Source organism: Centroberyx affinis, unplaced genomic scaffold (genome assembly GCF_046629955.1).
Source record: "Centroberyx affinis isolate AG114_WGS23_722 - 3 ecotype Tasmania unplaced genomic scaffold, CSIRO-AGI_Caff_v1 ptg003392l_1, whole genome shotgun sequence".
NCBI lineage: Eukaryota > Metazoa > Chordata > Actinopteri > Beryciformes > Berycidae > Centroberyx > Centroberyx affinis.
Window position 1 is genome coordinate 33,467 of NW_027281377.1, and position 19,305 is coordinate 52,771.

A 19,305-nucleotide genomic window follows, 5' to 3' on the forward strand; every position below is an offset into this window, starting at 1 on the left:
TAGCTGCCATTAGTTTCACTACTGACATTTGGACCTCAAGTGTTTGCCCTGTGTCACTCCTTAGCCGTATGGCACACTGGATTGACTCCAGTTTCAATTTCAAACATGCCGTATTGCATGGCAAAGAGTTTCGCGGGTCTCATACAGCCGAGCATATAACACAGGCAACTGAGGAGATGCTGGACATGTGGAAAATAGACCAAAAAAACGGGTCCATGTCGTGTTAAGGGACAACGCAAGAAACATGAAAAAAAGCTATGGATGCGTCGCGCACAAGCTGCAGCTGGTGGTACAGGAGGGTCTGCTCTCTCAGCGTGGCATCACAGCAAGGAAGATTGTAGGGTACTTTAAAGCATTCGTAACTGGCCTACTCGCGGCTGGAGGATATCCAGGTGGACATGAAAATCCCCAAGCGCCTGCAGCAAGATGTCCATCACATCGATTGAGAGCCTCCTGGAGCAGAAACGGCCTCTCAGCGCTTATGCTGCTAACCACAACCTTCCAGCTATACTGAATGCCAACCAGTGGGCACTAATGTAGAAGTCTGCCATCGCTTTAAAGCCCTTTGAAGAACTGACAAGGCAGATGAGCGCCCCGTCTGCCACAACAGCTGATGTTATCCCTGCAATAACAGTACTGAAATGTCTTCTTACTCGAGAGAGAGCGACAGTGACCAGGGGATGAAGACTATGAAGAGCACACTTCTGGAGGCGGTGAACCAGCGCTTCAGCCAGGTTGAGACTGAGCCACCCTACTGCATTGTGACTATGGTGGATCCCAGATACAAACACAGGCAAGTCCAATTAAATACTAATTTGTGGCCTACATTTTTGAATGCTGAGATAAAAAAAGAGAGAAAAGGCACCACATGGAAGTACTGCAAGCATCAGCCTTTGCATTGTCTTTGATGAGATCTTAGAAGAGTCTGAGATGGAGCCAGGAGGCCCAGCAACCATCTGCACTTCATCAGGTGCAGACCTGCCTCTTGGAGCAAACAATTTTGAGGTCTGACGATCCACTCCAACACTGGAAGGTAAATGCAAAATGATTTCCCTCCCTGGCTGCTATTGCATGCTGCTTTCTTTCTCCCCCATGCACAAAGTGTGGACAGTGGGAGACTTTTCAGCGCAGCCTCTAACATCATAGAGGAAAAGAGGAACCGTCTCTCTGTGGATAGGGCTGAGATGCTCATCTTCTTAAAGAAAATCTTCATTTCATTTTGGAGTGAGGACACTTTCTAATGCTTGATTGACAAAGAAACTGCTCTGTAGGCGAGGTCCAGTGTTGGATGGAGTACTGTCAGATCTCTGTGACAATGCAAACTATTGCTTCATTCTGAGGAATATTGGTATATAGCGACTCAATATCAAAGGTGACTACTGTGAGAGTATAAGTATCAATGGATCTGCTCTGTAGTTTGTTAATGAGGTCTGCTGAGTCTCGATTGTAGGAGGGAAGAGTCTGTACAAGTGCTTTCAAAAATTCATCATCATCTTGTGAAAGTGGTTCTAGAGGAGAGTTGTTGCCTGAGACTATGGGGCGGCCTGGTACAGGAAATTTATCTTTGTGAATTTTGGGTAATGTGTATATAACTGGGATGCAGACGTTCTTACGAATCAAAAATCTCTTGTCTCTGTCGTTGATTTCACTACTTTGTAGGTCCCGTGTGACTGCCTGTTCAATCTCAGTGTTCACAGGCTTGTTTCAGTTTCAGCCATTGTTTTGCATGTGTGTTAAAAACCTTGAACTCTGTTAGTTTTTTTTTATTTCAGATGGTAATGCATTCCACAATTGTATACCTCTTACTGAAAAGGATGACTGACCAAATGTTGTTTGCTGCGTTTTGCTGCTCTACAATTTCCACTTGCTGCACCCCTAGTTCTGATTCCACTGTCTTGTTTGTTTACCAATTGACAGAGTATTTCTGGAACAAGATTGTTTACACACTTAAAAATAAGTTTTATAAATGAAAAGTTTACAAAACTGTCAAAACTGAGTAGATTGTATTTCTGTAGAATTAGGCAATGGTGCCATCTAACTGATTTCTGATACATCAGTTTCAATGTCTGTTTATATAATGACCTAATGGGTGTAATTGTTGTTTGGGTGGCCTGGTCTCAAACGGTTATACAATATGATCAATGAGAAAATATCACACACAGCAGACATTTCTTTTGAAAGCATTTCTGTTGCCATCTGAGGGGTTTTTGCTGACGTGTGTAATTGTGTCATCTGCATACATTTGACAGCTAACTCTTTTGCAGCTGTCAGGTAAATCATTTATATATAAACTAAAAAGTAAGGGGCCCAGAATTGAACCTTGTGGAATGCCCATTTGGCAAGTTTGGACAGATGACTGGATAGAGTTTATTCTAACACACTGCTCTCTGCATTCAAGATAAGATCTAAACCAAGTTACTGCATCATTTGAGAAATTAAATTTTTGGAGTTTATTTAAGAGAATTTCATGGTTCATGGTATCAAATGCTTTTTTAAAGTCCAAAAATACTGCTCCCACTACACTGCCTTCATCTAATGAATATTTTATAGTTTCAGTGAGGTAACAGTTCGCCAACTCTGTTGAATACCTTGGTCTAAACCCAAATAGTTTTTTGGGTGCAGAAAATTATTACTTTCAAGATAATTAATAAGTTGTTTAGCAACATGTTTTGTGTAGAATGTACCAATCTCCTACACAAAACTGCCAAACTTGGCCACATATCTTTTAAGATTACCTACCATTTAGCTTTAGAGCTGCTACAAGTTCTCATTTTCTCACTTTTGAGATAATGCTAGTCACCTACTATCACTCAGCATAGTGTATGCTAAAGTGTTAGCATGGAGCACTGGAGTGTGTAACAATCTACCGGGGACACATGGATGATTTTGGCATGTATATTCACATCACTTAATGGGTAAGTTGACCAATGTACCTCAATGTAACCTCTCTCAAAAACTCTGTATTCCTTTAAGGGTGTAACAGACTTTCTGCACTACCTGATTAAACCTGCAGATGCCCCCACTTTGCAATAACTATTAATGCAAACAGGGAAACAAAACAACAACCATTTCACAGGGAAACAAAACAGTTGAACTTGGCCACAGTCTGGGCCTGTTGTTAGGTCTGGTTTGTGCTACATTCCTGCGGATCTGAGTGGGAGTGTGTCTGTGACGTGTGTTAGGGGAGCTGTCATCCCGCTGCAGCATCTAGACAAGGTACATTGTGTGTGTGTGTGTGCATGTGCATGTGCGTGTGTGTATGCAGCCGTTGTGAGCTCATGTCTGTGTATCCTCATGCATATTTGTATCGCCTTGTACATCTGATATGTATCTGTGCAAGTTTGTGTAGTGTGTGTGCGCTGTGTGTAGTACATGCACTCTTAAAAAAAAGGCTTTATATCATACCAGAAGACGGTTCTTTAGGCCGTACTAGAACCCCTTTTGGTGCTATAAGGAACCCTTTTAGGAAGGTTTGTTGTACCATACTCAAATGGTTCTACATGGGACCCTTATATTGCTGCAAAGAACCCTTTAAGAAAGCATTAAATGTTCCAAACCAGCAGTATTAAAAGGGCTTTCTAAGAACCTCGCTTTGTTCCTTATTCTGATTTGTCAGTGTTTTTTTTGTTGTTGTTTTTTTTTTTAAAGCTGTGCAATGCATTTTCATGTTAAGATCTTACCAGTCTAAATCACAAAGTGGGGCTACAATAGAGAAGAATGTCACATCTCATTTGCTCAAATGAAATTCTGAAAACAGTTACCTATTGCTGCTATTTGGGGCTGCCAATGTGCATTGTGCAGCTTTAACAAATCAGACGGTTCTTTACAGTCTTTACCGTTCTATATAGAACCATTACCCTTCCCTAAGGTTCCTTGAACAAATCCTTGTTTGTCTGTGTGCAGTGTAAGTAGGATTTCTCATGAGTGTGTGCATTCGTCAATGTCTCCACGCAGTCTCGTCTGTATCGATCAGTCCTGTGTCTGTGGCCTCACATTAATGCTGACCGCATATGCATCCTAATTGATGGGGCATCCAGAAAATATGAGGCAATGGAATTCAGTTATCCTGGCAGAGAAGCCTGACCAGACTATAGAATAATAAAAAAAAAAAGTTTAATCTGCCAATAATAATAAGAGAATTACTAGCAATCGTGATGAAATAATGGGTCTGGATTTGTCTTGGCATAGCAAAAGTAAACCTGATAGTTTGATTTTTTATTGGATTTAGAGGGAATTAGGGATTTTTTTGGGGGGTGGGATTACTTACATAAATAATGTCAATGCACATCGAAGGAAACAAACCAAGAGTTAGTTCTGCAAAAGCGCATAGAGTCAGAAACAGTGTGAGCTAAAGCCAAAGACCTACATTAAACAAGAAAACACGATAATCAGACTGTGCTGCATCCTCTCCATACATAGCAATTGCTATTGATGGAAAAACGTGTACTTGTATGTACACAGACAACCAAATTGTCATTACCATTATGCCGACCCAAGTCAAAGCAATCTAATATCACATTTCCTGGTCTCGCAAGCACTAGGGAAGGTAGGAGTTCTGATATTCTTGTGCATTTCCTTTCTGAAGTCCAGAAGCCTAAGTGTTTCTCATCATGATAATTGGTGTTAAAGCCAATCTTCACTACATAGTTGAACCTTTCTATTCCCAAGTACTCAGGCAAGGTGCTAGTCACCATTAATTGATTTATTACAGTGAATTACTGGTCTAAATTTAGTGCAAAATGTTCAAATATTTACAGTAAGCAAATGCATTTCAGAGCACTTTGGACAATCCAATTTGCAGTTGCAAATTCTCTCTGTCTCTGTCTTTGTCTCTCTCTCTCTCTCTCTCTCTCTCCCTCCCCTCCCTCCTTCTGCATCCTGTCTGTACTAAACAGGAAGTTCAGCACAAGGGCATGAGTAGTTCAACGCTCATTAAAAACACATTAAGACCATTCAGTCCAACAGAATAAGTAGAGGAGGCTGTGAGGTGCTGTTAAAGGGCTGTGCGCTGGATCAATACCATGTCGCTTTGCTGTCCCTCACATGCCTGCTGAGATTGATATTGAGGCCAATCGGCCTGATGGGGGCAATATAATTAAAGGTTAAAATTTCAAACTTTGAAATGCCATAACTCCTACACCGTTTTTTTCTGATTTACATGAAACTTGGTACACATATGCAGCTGTCCTTACTTACATATACATTTTCCTTGAGGACCCTCAAGGTCTGCCTGGAAAGTTTTTTTTTTTTAGATATTTTAAATTTTTTGATAAACACAAATTTGACAAATTTGCACCAAACTTTCAGCATAGCATTAATGGACCAAGATACATAAACTATGTATAAACAAACCATTTGGATGAACAGTATGGCCACTATTAATCAATGAAGTTGAAAATGGGCGTGGCTTAACACAAAAATCACCATAACTGCATGCCCCTTGGTCCATTTATTAAGGGATGTATTTAGACCATGTCCTCAAAATTTCATTGAAATCAACCAATAGGGGCAAAGGCCAGAAAACTATCTCCCAATCCAGCTGAAGCCAATGAATACCACTAGCAGTAATGAGGAATGCTAACCATGCTACATCACATTTTAGCCTTGCTGAGAGATGAAAAGATAAATCTTATCTCTTTAATGTTACATGGTATATCTTTAATGTTGGTGATGATGATGATGATGATGATGATGCTTTTGTTTCTCTTTCTGTCTCTCTCTCATACAGACCAGAGTCAGGGGCGTGACCCACAAAGGCTGTTCCCATCAATAGGAAAGCTCCATTGCACAGGACAGTAACACACGCACACACACACACACACACACACACACACACACATATACACACACACACACACAGTGGACAGGTAGACAGACAAACTATGCTGACATAGAGGACTGAACCTGTGACTGACAGATCTAGACCCTGCTCCTCTGTCAGCCATGTTGTTGAAGAGGATACTGCACATTACTCTGGTGGTTGGTGTCTTACTTGTCCTCATGCTCGCCAGTCAGACCGTCCAGAGGAGACACTTCCTGCCCACCAGTGGGAAGACTGGTGAGGGATGAGAAGTATTATTATTATTATTATTATTACCTCCGCCAAGGAGGTTATGTTTTCGGTGCCGTTTGTTTGTCTGTTAGCAGGATTACGGAAAAACTACTGGCCCGATTTTCATGAAACTTCGTGGAAGGGTGTAGCATAGACCCATTACATTTTGGAGCAAATCCGGATCCGACTCACGAACAAGCAATAATAGTCCAGGCATTTTACCCAAAAATGTGGGTCAACCTCTCACAAATTGCAACAAAAACAAACTCAATGGATTTTGTGTACTCAGTATGTTCTGAATGAGAGAAAAAAAGTCCTAAGGAATTATATGATGTTTGGAAAATCACCTAAATATGATCCTACCAAAACTTTTTTTACAATGTAAGTCTATGGGAGGACTGTTCAAACCATGCCCACTTTGAACTTACTAATTAACTACTCTTTCATAAGCTAGAAACTCCATTCAAACTTTAAACGGGTCACCACTTTTAGTACTTTATTACTCTTATTCAGCTTTTTGATACCTTTTGTACTTTTTGAGAAATCGCAGTTTAAGTTTTATACTTTTTTCAACCTTTATAATGGGATCCTATGGAGCCAGCCTACAGTGCATGATGTCACACATGACCTTGTTTTTTCATAACTTTGACATGTCCCCTTCATGAAATGGATGGTCATAATTTTTCTTTTTACTACAAAAGTCATTAAATTCATCAATGAAGTGATGCCCTGCCCTGAAAGAGGGAGTACCAAGTTAATCCCATGTCATTTTCTACCTACTGGTTGTATTTACATCATATTTGCACTGATGTAAATACATCAATAGGAAAAGCTCCATTGCACAGGACAGTAACACACATCAATAAGTGATGTGTCCTGGGACACATACAAAAATGTATTATACTAGCAAAAGAAAAAAAAAGCAGTAGTTTAGAATCAAAAGTAGTTTCTTATGTCTATAGAGGTTTATTAAAAAGGTTTATTAAAAGTTTTTAACAGAAAAAATGTATCAATCAGTTTGATATGTTCCATTTAGCTACAATTTTAAAGGCCTTGGTGAAAAGTTGCTGAGTATTACTTCAAGATAAAGATATTCATTCTGATCTTGTTTTATATTTCAGTGTTGATTGAAGTGTAATTGCTAGATTTGTATTTAAATGAATGTGTTTTACAATTGTTTACTTACATACGCCCATATTCTGCATGGCTGTATTGGGACAATGTTTGGGCCAAAAAGGCGTATTTCACTCTTTTGCCATTTTTAAAAAGGTTAACAAATATAATTCAACTTAAACTGTAGCAGTATTGTTTTTATAGTAATGCTCAATCTGATAAAAAAGAAAAAGTTAAAATATTGTGCTTAGTATGTGGTAACAGCAGCTGATCCAAGTTTGATCAAAATTTGTTTTGGCTCTCCTGTAAAATCTACTATAACGCACTTACGCCCCTTTGGCTCCAAGCCCTCGAAATATGGTTTTATTGTGAATCAGCACCATAAAGTGCAGTCATAGGTGGAAACATCAGACAGACACATTTCCAAAGAACAATTATTTTGCTTGCATTAGTGAAATCATTCATTTATTCATTCATTTCATTCATTCATTTCATCTAATCCTCCTGGCCATTTTCAAATCCACCTGCTTTCAATTAAGTGTTTTGAGAGGGAGAGAAGAGGAAACATAAGAGACAGCAGAACACATTGCATCACAGGAACCGGAAATGTTCTTATAGACTGTACTTGCAGAGCTGTGGTAACAAAGAAGCCCTTTGCTTGTTTGTATCAAACTACATCGTCAGTGCAGCACCTAAGAAACTCAAAGACCAAGATTCCATTATATTAGCAGGTGGATTTGAAAATGGCCAGGAGGTCAGGACGGTTAACCACACAGGTGTCTACTGCCTGCCTGAGTTGTACAGCACACAAGAGGAAGCTGACACCAGAATGGTGCTGCATGCAATTCACCTCTCTGACAGATATCAAAACATCATCGTGAAAAGAAATGATACAGATGTACTTGTGCTGCTCATTTACTATGTCAGTCGAGGGTTAGGGTTAGGGCTATTAAAACTGCATAGGCGGAATTGGGTGCTTTTGACTGGGGTCCCCCAGGACCCCAATACATTGGTATCTTTAAAAACCACTAATTAAAACAGAAACAGAAAACAATGATATGAAGTCATTAGGAACAAATTGATTGACAAAGTCATGAAAAATTGGAATGATAGAATAAAAACACCTGTGAGATATGACAAAAAGTATAGCTCTGGGGTCTGCGGGTACCCCAGTCGGTAGGATTAAGGTTAATTACAAAATAAACTCAAAATTGGATTTCTCATCCCCACAAACCCCTGAAATGTGGTATTATATATGATTGTAGAAGGGTTTGATGTATAATATGTGTATGTAGTGTTAAAGTTGTGTGAACTGTCACAGTTTTAAAATGGGTGAATTTAGTAAAAAGTACAGCCTGTACAGTCTGCTAGAGTGTGTTATGACATCACGCACTGTAGGCTGGCTCCCATTATAAAAGCTGAAAAAAGTATAAAACTTAAACTAAAAAGTACAAAAGGTATCAAAAAGCTGAATAAGAGTAATAAAGTACTAAAAGTGGTGACCCGTTTAAAGTTTGAATGGAGTTTCTAGCTTAAAGTATGAAAGAGTAGTTAAGTGGGCATGGTTTGAACAGTCCTCCCATAGACTTACATTATAAAAAAAGGCTAAAAAGGCGTTTTGGTAGGATCATATTTAGGTGATTTTCAAAACTTTCCCTTCATACAATTCCTTAGGACTTTTTTTCTCTCATTCAGAACATATTGAGTACATAAAATCCATTGAGTTTGTTTTTGTTGCAATTTGTGGGAGGTCAAGTTATATTATTACTGGACTATAATAGCACAAACCTTGACGGAGGTCTGCACTCTCTGAGTGCCCTTCTAGTTATTATTATTGTTAGCATTAGCATTAGCATTATTGTCTGAACCAATGTCACAAGACAACATCATGTACTATAGCGATCAAAGTGATAATTACTGTTTATCATTATTTTTTGTTAGTAGCACTAGCAGAATCATTAGTATAGACACAGTAGTAGTAGGAATATTAGTGTTGTAGCTGTAGTAGCAAAAGTGCATTGTTTTAGGATTAGTATAACTATTACCTATGGAAGCCGAGAACGGCCGTGCTTGCAATTATTTTTTTTAATGCTGTTATCTCGAGATCAGGAGTTAATTATCTCGTTATCTCGAGAAAACGAGCTTTGTTATCATGAGATAACGAGATAATCAACCCGTTATCACGAGAAAACAAAATGTCGTTTCCTCTTATTACTTATGTTTATCAGAGATCAGGAGTGCCATGCCAGCATGCATAGATGGCGTCTTGACAACTGTAGCAACTGATTTAAGCTGAAAATCGTAAGTGCACTACACATTTATGCCTTGACTTACTGTTCAGTTATGAATCCTCCCCGACAGTCATGACAGTGATCTTGAAGGCTGAAATCAGGTGTGATCAAATGATCAGACACTCATTTTCGAGTTTTCTCGTGATAAATTATCTCGTTATCTCGTGAAATCGGCCTTTTGTTTTCTCGAGATAACGAGATAAATTAACCCGTTATCTCGAGAAAACGAGCTTTGTTATCTCGAGATAACAAGATAATTAACTCGTGATCTCGAGATAACGGCATTAAAAAAATAATTGCAAGCACGGCCGTTCTCAGCTTCCGTAATTACCAGAGGTAGCCAATATTTTTTCCTTAAATGTATCTGAATTTCATAATTTTTAAACAGTTCTGACAGTTATGTTATAAACAGTAAAGTATTTACTGGGAGAAAGCCATTATAGTAAGGTTTGAATTGTAAATAGTAATTTTATATTAGCCAAATTTCCCATGTGAAATGGAAGTTAAAGAAAATGTTAAACTTGAAACTATGACAGAGTTTACAGATTCTTCATTATATTTTTTGTATTTTGAAAACGCAAATTACATAGATTTTATTAAAAACATGGTAACCCTTTAAATTACAGGCCATTAATTACATAGTATGACTGGAAATAACTAAGTAATAACCAACCTGGGAAACCAACCTGTACAAAATGTATTTATCTGCACACATGTAATTGGGTCGCAGGGTGGCCGCAGGGTGGAGACTCCCAAGCTGGACAGGTGGAGCCTGCCGAGCCCCAGGCCGGGGGGGCGGAGCCTGTTTTGCCCAATCCCATGGCGGCACAGAGGTAACACAGTGAAGTTCATGATTCTGTATCGCAAAATTGGCAACATGTACAGTATATATACTGAAGCTGTCTGTTTTACACAATTGTCCGATTGCTATTAAGGACTGGCTGGATGGACTGGACTAATAACGTTCTACAGCTTAACACAGATAAGACTGAGGTTCTTATCTTTGCATCTGACAGTATTGTTTCCAAGGTTACTCAGTGTAACCTTGGAAAAGTTATTATTATGTACTGGGTCCCTTTCCTCATCCGTCTAGTCTAACCTGAGAAATCTTTGTCTTATTTTTGATCAGGCTATGTACTTTGATCAACATATTAAGTATTGACTAGTACATGTTTTTACCACTTAAGAAACATTGCCAAACTCTGGTCTGTTGTGTCATAACCTGAGTTGCAGATGATTATTAATATTCATGCTTTTATATCATCCTGCTAGGACAGCTATAATTCCCTTTTCACATGCCTCAGCCTCGTCCCTGGACCGTCTAAAAATGGTCCAGAAAACTGTTGCAAGGTTTTTGACCAGGTCCAGCAAGACATCTCACATCACACCCATTTTAGCTTCTGATGGCTTCTGATTTGATGGCTTCCCATCAAATTTAGGATTCAATTTAAAGTTCCTGTAATTACATATAGAGCCCTGCATGGTCAGGAAGCTGTGTACATCTGTGACCTCCATCCCTACATTACAAGCACGTCACTTAGGTCTTCTGGCCAGGCTTACTGGTTGTCCCTCGCTCTAGACTTAAAACTTATGTGATGTGACGTGATGAGAGTTCATTTAAACTCTTTGTTGTGTTATGTTTAATATCAACTCTTTTGCTCTATTCTTATGTATAATCTACTTTCCATTGCTCCATATGCCTATATGACCCCTCCATGTTGTTCTGCTCCTATCATTCTAAACCCTCCTTGTTGTTGTGCTCCTATCGGACTGACTCCTCCTTCTTGTTCTGCTCCTATCGGACTGACGACTCCTTGTTGTTCTGCTCCTATCGGTCTAACCCCTCCTTGTTGTTCTGCTCCTATCAGACTGACCCCTCCTTGTTGTTCTGCTCCTATCAGTCTAACCCCTCCTTGTTGTTCTGCTCCTCTCAGTCTGACTCCTCCTTGTTGTTCTCCTCCTATCGGACTGACTCGTCCTTGTTGTTCTGCTCCTATCAGTCTAACCCCTCCTTGTTGTTGTGCTCCAATCGGACTGACCCCTCCTTGTTGTTCTGCTCCTATCAGACTGACTCCTCCTTGTTGTTCTGCTCCTGTTGGTCTGACTCCTCCTTGTTGTTCTGCTCCTATCGGACTGACTCCTCCTTGTTGTTGTGCTCCTATCGGTCTAACCCCCCCTTGTTGTTCTGCTCCTGTCGGTCTGACTCCTCCTTGTTGTTCTGCTCCTATCGGACTGACTCCTCCTTGTTGTTCTGCTCCTATCAGACTGACTCCTCCCAGTTGTTGTGCTCCAATCGGACTGACTCCTCCTTGTTGTTGTGCTCCTATCAGTCTGACTCCTCTTTGTTGTTCTGCTTCAATCAGACTGAGTCTTCCTTGTTGTTCTCTCCTAGGCCTTGTGGTTGTGCTAACCCCTGTATTTCAGACCTGGGGCTGTCGGACTGGTTTAGCCAACGTTACAATCCTCAACAACCACTCATCCTCAACACAACCGACAACAAGTTAACCAGCAATGCTCTCAAATGGTGGCTGGTAAGGACAGAAAGTACTGACGCTGTTAGTAATACTGTATTGTTGCCATTACTGGTACTATTAACCAGTGTTGTCGGATGATCATAAACCGGATAATCCAGTAACGAGTAACGAGCCCATTTAAATTTCAGTAACTGTAATTGCGTTATTAATTTGAAAAAGTAATTAGTTACATTACTAGTTACTGCCAAAAGTAGTGTAATTACAGTAATTAATTACAGTAAATTACAGTAGTTACTTTGTAACGCGTTATTCCCAACACTGCTATTAACATTACTAATATTATTTTATCTAACATGACTTTAACGCCACAATCACTGCTGTAAAGTAGTAGGCTTAGGAGAACTGTATTAGGGGCCTGTGCACTATCTCTGAGTTCACCATGGGGTGTTGGTTAGAACACACTGGAGACTTGTGATACAGTTGACTTGTCTTTACTTTAGCAACTTTGATGAAGCACAACAGCACAGTAGGGAACATGCTTAACTGGGCACTAGATATGGGTATACATGTGGTAGTTTGTCAGTGGCACACATAAACTCTCCCACACCGGGGAAATCAGTAAAAATCCAGTTCAGTTATTGAAGGGAAACTGGAGCTGCATGTCTCTTGCATCATCAACGGAAAATCACACTTCTTCTCCAGGATCATTGTGGGTGAAGACTTGTTTGTTTAGGCCAAAGGAGGCACAACATGGGCTACATGTCATCCCAAATGGCAGCACCTGTCACTCATAGACTTCAGGGTTCTCGTCCCTCTTCATGGTGACCATAGGAATCTCAATGGGGAATCTCAGGTAGGAGGCGTACCTGATGGTACATCTCTTTGATGTCCCCACTGATTGCAACAATCCGCTCTCTGATTCTTAACAAAACCCCGGGGAGGGAGAGGCTGAGGGTAGGGCCCGGGAGTAAGGATTCATTATGGTTGAGCCCCTTATACCAGAAGGAACAGTTGAATACTTCACTATCCCAGAAGAACGTAAATAATGAAAATAGTCCCATTAAATCCATAATTAGCTGTGTGATAAAGTCATGTTAGGAAAAACTACAATCCACCTGCTGTTCAACATGAGGCAGTAGTTTGTCTCTTCACTAGGGATGGGACAATATATCGAAATTCAATATATCGCGATACAAAAATGTGACAATACGTACTGTGGGTCAGAAAAATGAATCTCGATTTTAGCTTCATTTTATTCTGCTGTGGTAATCACAAATGAGACGGCGCAAGTCTCAAGTCAAGGACTTTCAAGGACTTTTCAATGCAATATGGTTTTAATAGGATAAAAACTTGGTTTTCATTTCTAGAATCGGTTTAAACTTCAAATATAGCCGCAAGGGACAACTGGTGGGGTCCAAGCACCTGACGACCTCTGGGGCGAATGTGTCATGTGTCTATCCTTATATATAGTAGTAGATAGGAGTAGATATATATCCTTATATATAGTACTGTCCCCCACCCTCCAGCAGCTCCAGTTGCCCAGAGACAAGCAGCCTCTGGAGGAAGCGATATCGCAGATGTTCCAGATCATCCCCCCACCCACCGTGGACTTCAAGCCCCTCCCCTCTCATTGCCGTAGTTGTGCGGTGGTTGGCAACTCAGGCAATCTGCTACGGTCCAGATATGGCCGGCAGATCGACTCCCACAGTGTCGTGATCCGGTACACGCGCGCGCGCACACACACACACACACACACACACACACACAGTACCCTTATTGTCTCTGATAAATATCATGATCTCGCTCTCCTCCTCCTCCTTCTCCTCAGGATGAACAAGGCTGTGACGCAAGGTTTTGAGCAGGATGTTGGGAATCGGACTACACATCACTTCCTGTACCCGGAGAGTGCGGTGGATCTTGAGCAGGGCGTCAGCCTCGTGCTGCTGCCCTACAAACTGAGAGACCTGCAGTGGATGACCAGCGCGCTGTCCACCGGACACATCACAATGTAATATAGTAATATATTATCTAATATATAGAAATATATATGAATATCTGACCCATAAATATATACAGTATGTATGCTATATACAGTGCGTATGCTAGATATTTAGTACAAATAGAAGAAATTTCACACTACACCTAAACTAAACTACAAAGTTTAATGTCTGTGGAAAAGTGTGTGAGTGCATGTGTGTATTATGGTGTGTGCAGGCATGCATGAATTTGTGTGAATGAAAGAGAGTAAATAACGACAATCATTGTTAGTAATGCAAGTGGAAGAATGTGTATGTGTGTGCGTGTGCTGATCCTAGTCTAGAGCCTAACAAGGCTAACACACTTTCTTCCAGAGGTGGGCTCTGACCTGACTACTAAAAACATTTTTGGATGGCACTACCTTGATAGTCCGAGGCAGACTATTCCATGATAATACTCCTGTATATAAAAAAAGCTCCTAACGGCATTACTATTTACTCCAGCCACTGTGCAAGAGTGTACACTGGCTCTAGCATTATACTCATACTGGGAGTGGACCATCTAACCTAACTTGGCAGCTCAGGTAAACTGGGGCAGTCCCATTTACAACACTGAACATAAGGTTCACCTTGAACTGTTCAACACACAGCTCTACTGGAAACATGTTGACTGCTCTGAATTCCTGAGCCCCACTATGGGTTCTTTTACTATTTCTAATACTACTGCTGCTACTACTGCTACTGCTACTACTACTGCTACTGCTGCTGCTACGACCAGGCAAGGCAAGGCAAACTTTATTTATATAGCACATTTCATACACAACAAAACAAAATGGACAAACAAAGAAAGATACAACTTTGGAGAGGCTATAGCCTATAAAAATGCAGAAGAACAAACACAGAATGAACAAACATATTAGACATAAAAACAAAGATAAAACATTATAAAAAGGCTAACCTGGAGCGATGCAGTTTCAGGTGCTGCTTAAAACAATCAACAGATTCAGCACATCTAACAAATTGGGGGAGATTGTTCAGGAGAAAATGAAGGTATGAAATAACAGTTCCAGTAGTTATGTGCTTAGTTATGTGTTGCTCAATAACAAAGGATGTCACATAACAAAGAGCCTGTAATGTCCATCTCTATGCAGATGACACTATTCTTTATTGTTTTTCACATTCTATACAAGCTGCAACTGCAACACGGCTTTGATGCCTTGCAAAAATCTCTGTTAGATCTTAAATTGGAGTTAAGACTAAGATTAAATTTATGTTATTTTCTAGAGCAAGAGATATTCATTTTAATGACCTTCAGCTCTGTACCTTACAGGTCCCATATTGTGGATAACGGGATTTCCCTTGCCTCTTTGATTATAAAGGAGGTGGATGTGCTATCTAAACATGGTGAAAGTATCAAAACGCACAGTCGCCATCTAAATCCACATAATCCATATTAGAAAAGCAAGCCTCTAAATGAGCTGTTTGGACTTCTGTAACTTTGTGGCATCACAAAGGTTCGCTCATTATCATTTTTGTAAGAAATAATAGGCTAACAAAACGATTTTTTCAAAGTGGTTGAGCGGTTGCCATTGTTTATTTACCAGAGAGTTTTCCCTACCTGTAGCTGCCAGGGATCTGGTGTCTCACATTTCAGTCTTGAAACGGTTAGCCAATCAGAACAGAGGGGTCGTTAATATTAATGAGCCTTAAAGGCACAACAACAGAAACAGCCTGTGCTTGGTTAGGCTCAGAGAGATGCTGGAAAATGAACGTGTAAAAATGGATTGAGAGTGTTTTTGGTTCATGACACCACACAAACGGTTTTTAATGGACCTCAAGACATAAAATAAAACACTGGGAAGTGTAAAATATGGGACCTTTAAATCGCACATGTATTGAACGAGTTCCCCATTATAAATACCTTGGAATTCGGTTGGATGAGAAATTTTCTTTTAAAACACATATTGATATTTTAATTTACAAAATGTGAATGAAACTTGGCAAAACTTGTATCGGTTGTAAAAATGTAGGAGCCCAAAAAATCAAAAATTGTGCAAAGAGTTCACCAGTCCATTTTTCTTTGAAGATATCTGTAAATTTGTATTAACATCACCAAGAATAATAGATTCAAATTTCATAAAATCTTTACAGTCGTTCATTCTGTTTGGGAGGTTTGTAGCAAAACACCAACAAGGAGCGGTCGAGCTTTAGGGTGCAGAATCTCAACCCAGTTAGTCTCTAGTAAGTTAGTAAGTCTCTGACACAGCTATCACCGCAGCCTTGGAACCAGTTGCAATTTTGGTGTACCTCTTTGGTGTATATCTTCTTTTACTGCCGTGTTGTATGTTGGTGTGTGTGTGTGTGTGTGTGTGTGTGTGTGTGTGTGTGCGTGCGTGTGTGTATTCACATATATCAGCATGCCATATACACACATACAGACACATACATAGTAGATTTTAACAAACAATATATTAATTTTGTTCTGTGTGTGTGTGTGTGTGTGTGTGTGTATGCGCGCACGCTCTCAGGACCTACAGGAAAGTTAGAGCCAGAGTGAAGGCTGATAAAGACAAGGTAGGCTCCCTGCAGAATATTCCATTTTATAGTTTGGGTTTGTTAGTTTTATATTCTTTTTGGGGGTTTTTTTTGGGGGGGGGGACTTTATTTTCAGAATTCTAAGGTTAATCTCATAATCTCAAATAAATTTTGTGGCCTTAATCCTCTTCCACGCTTTTTTAAATTGATTTTATTATTTTTATTAAACCGTTTTATGCCTTTTTTATGCTAAATTGTAAAGCACTTTGAGTTGCATTTTGTGTATGAAAGGTGCTATAGAAATACAGTTTATTATTATTGTTATTATTATTATTATTATTATTATTTTATACTGCACATAAAACGATGAAAAGTAAAAACATTCCACATATTTTATTTTTCACAATTAGACAAGTTAGCCTTTTTGATTTTTTCCACAAAGTTTTTATTTATGTTTTTTCCAACAGTGTTTTTTAACAGATAGTTGTAGTATTAGTTTCTGATAATAATAATGTTCTGGACAGAGGAAAGTTAAAACTGTTTTCTATTGTATCGAGACGATCTCTCTGTTACATATTCCATATGTATGGGAAAGACACACCGGCCTGGGTGGCCATGCCTGGGTTCTAATCTATAAAGCACCCGTGTTGGTGTGGTATCACTGATCTTTTGATCTCCACCTGGTCAGGTGCATCAGACGTCACAGGAGTCACAGATAGTAGAGAAAAAAAATAGATTGAACAGACAATGGTAAACAGTCCACTTACATGCATTTTCACATACAAATAAGACCAAAAATATTACAAACTGCTACAGATGAGATAAAACACCAAGTGCTCATAAAAAAAACAAAAAAACAACAACCTGTGACTAAAGAGAAATAAACCAACTGGAAAATATGTGACAACAGCCAGCTAACCCAAACACAGGACTGGATCATCATCAACCCAACTGTGTGTGTGTTTGTGTGTGTGTGCGTGTGTGTGTGTGTGTGTGTGTGTTGGAGATTCTGGTGGTGAACCCAGTGTTCCTTAAATATGTTCATGACCACTGGAATGAGCGTCACGGCCACTACCCGTCTACCGGCATGCTGACCCTGATATTCGCCCTGCACATGTGTGACCAGGTGTGTGTGTGTGTCTGTCATAGTATGACATGGTATAGTATCTGACAGGATAATAATAAAATACTTTTATATGTGTAGTGTGATACAGTACGATTTACCTTATAGTATGTAATATAATCCACTATGATGTAATATGTTAACAGTATGATGTATTAAGAAAGATGTAGTAAGATGCAGTAAGATGTAATATGTTATAGTATGTTATAATATGATTGTAGTATCATGTAGTATAAGTATGTCTTAGGATAGCATGTCATAGTATTTTACTCTACACTATCTCCTATTATTATGTTACAGTATATTGTTGTATGTCATAGTGTATGTCATATGTAGTATTACATGTAAGTTAAGTAAATTATATAGAGTGTCATAGGATGTATGTGTTATGACTGGCTCCTACATCACAACAAAGAAGGCAGACACACAGATGTGCTATCACCATAGTAACGGCCTCTAAGGATCATGGATATTGTAGTGTTTGGTGCCGTTTTAAACACGGAAGCGACAGAAAAAACACGATTCAGCACTAACGAGGTTGAAACATTTATAACCGAGGATCATCACAGCAAACTTTTATATCGTTTTCTGATCTCGGAGACTGAAGTTGTTCTCTGTTGTGTAATATGGCAGTTAAAATCCTAAAGTTAAAATCCCTATAAGTCTGGCGGCTGGTCAAAAATGCTTCCGGAACCGAACGTTTCAACTCTGTTCCCCCTGACAACACTCCGCCCCACTAGAACCTGCAGGAGTAGAGAACAGACATGCCCACAGAGACAACACAAGCCCTGGCAGAGGGAGTTGGGGCCAACACATATGTCACTATATGTTAGTATAGTATATTATGTTCTAGTATATCATAGTCCATCAGTGTTATAGTACATCCTGTCTATGTGTGCAGGTGTCAGTGTTTGGCTATGGTGCTGACCAGCGGGGGGACTGGCATCACTACTGGGAGGACAACCTCAAACGCGGTATGAAGACCGGACACCACAACGGCAAATTTGAAATGCAAGTCATCCAGCGGCTGGCCGAGGAGGGCAAGATCAGCCTGCACCTCTGACAGGCCTACTGAACTACTGACAAGCCTACTGACAAACCTACTGACCTACTGACAGGACTACTGACTGACCTACTGACTGACCTAATGACCTAGTGACAGGACTATTGACTGACCTACTAACAGGCCTACTGACCTACTGACTGGACTACTGACCTACTGACAGGCCTACTGACCTACAGACTGAACTGCTGACAGGTCTACTGACCTCCTGACTGATCTACTGACCTGCTGACCTATTGACTGACCTGCTGACTGACCTACTGACTGACCAATTGATTGACCAACAGACCTACTGACCTACTGACCCAGAGCATCCACCACTTATTGAAGGAGGCCAAGATCCAACTACACCTCCGGCATGACGACAGATTGACAGATTTACAGATGGAAAGATGGACAGCACCACTTTATGCCTTCTCTGACTTCTGGACTGACTGTTTTGTGGGCGGAGCCTGGGAGGGTGTCATACAGAGTTGTATCTTTTATTTCCATTTTTATTTCATTTATCCATCCATCCATTGATTTTAATCTAATCTATCACCAGCCATCCTGATGTTTCTGTCTGGACAAACTCGGGCCCGAACAGTAAATAGGACGACAAGCTGTCACTTCCAATTTTGGAACTGAAGCTATGACACTTCCTGTTTCATCCATATATGGAGCTGGAGGCAGTGAGTG

General features: G+C 40.0%; 1 protein-coding gene across 1 annotated transcript; it reads left to right on the forward strand.

The window, feature by feature from the left end:
- The first annotated feature begins 426 nt into the window (after nt 1-426).
- On the forward strand, nt 427-18,627 carry LOC139660841 (CMP-N-acetylneuraminate-beta-galactosamide-alpha-2,3-sialyltransferase 1-like). The gene is made up of 10 exons (XM_071539093.1): nt 427-524; nt 659-793; nt 6,012-6,058; nt 10,187-10,289; nt 11,849-11,987; nt 13,457-13,650; nt 13,759-13,938; nt 16,435-16,480; nt 17,448-17,567; nt 18,466-18,627. The coding sequence occupies exons 1-10, from the start codon at nt 427-429 to the stop codon at nt 18,625-18,627; spliced, it is 1,224 nt and encodes a 407-aa protein (XP_071395194.1).
- Nucleotides 18,628-19,305: the final 678 nt, after the last annotated feature.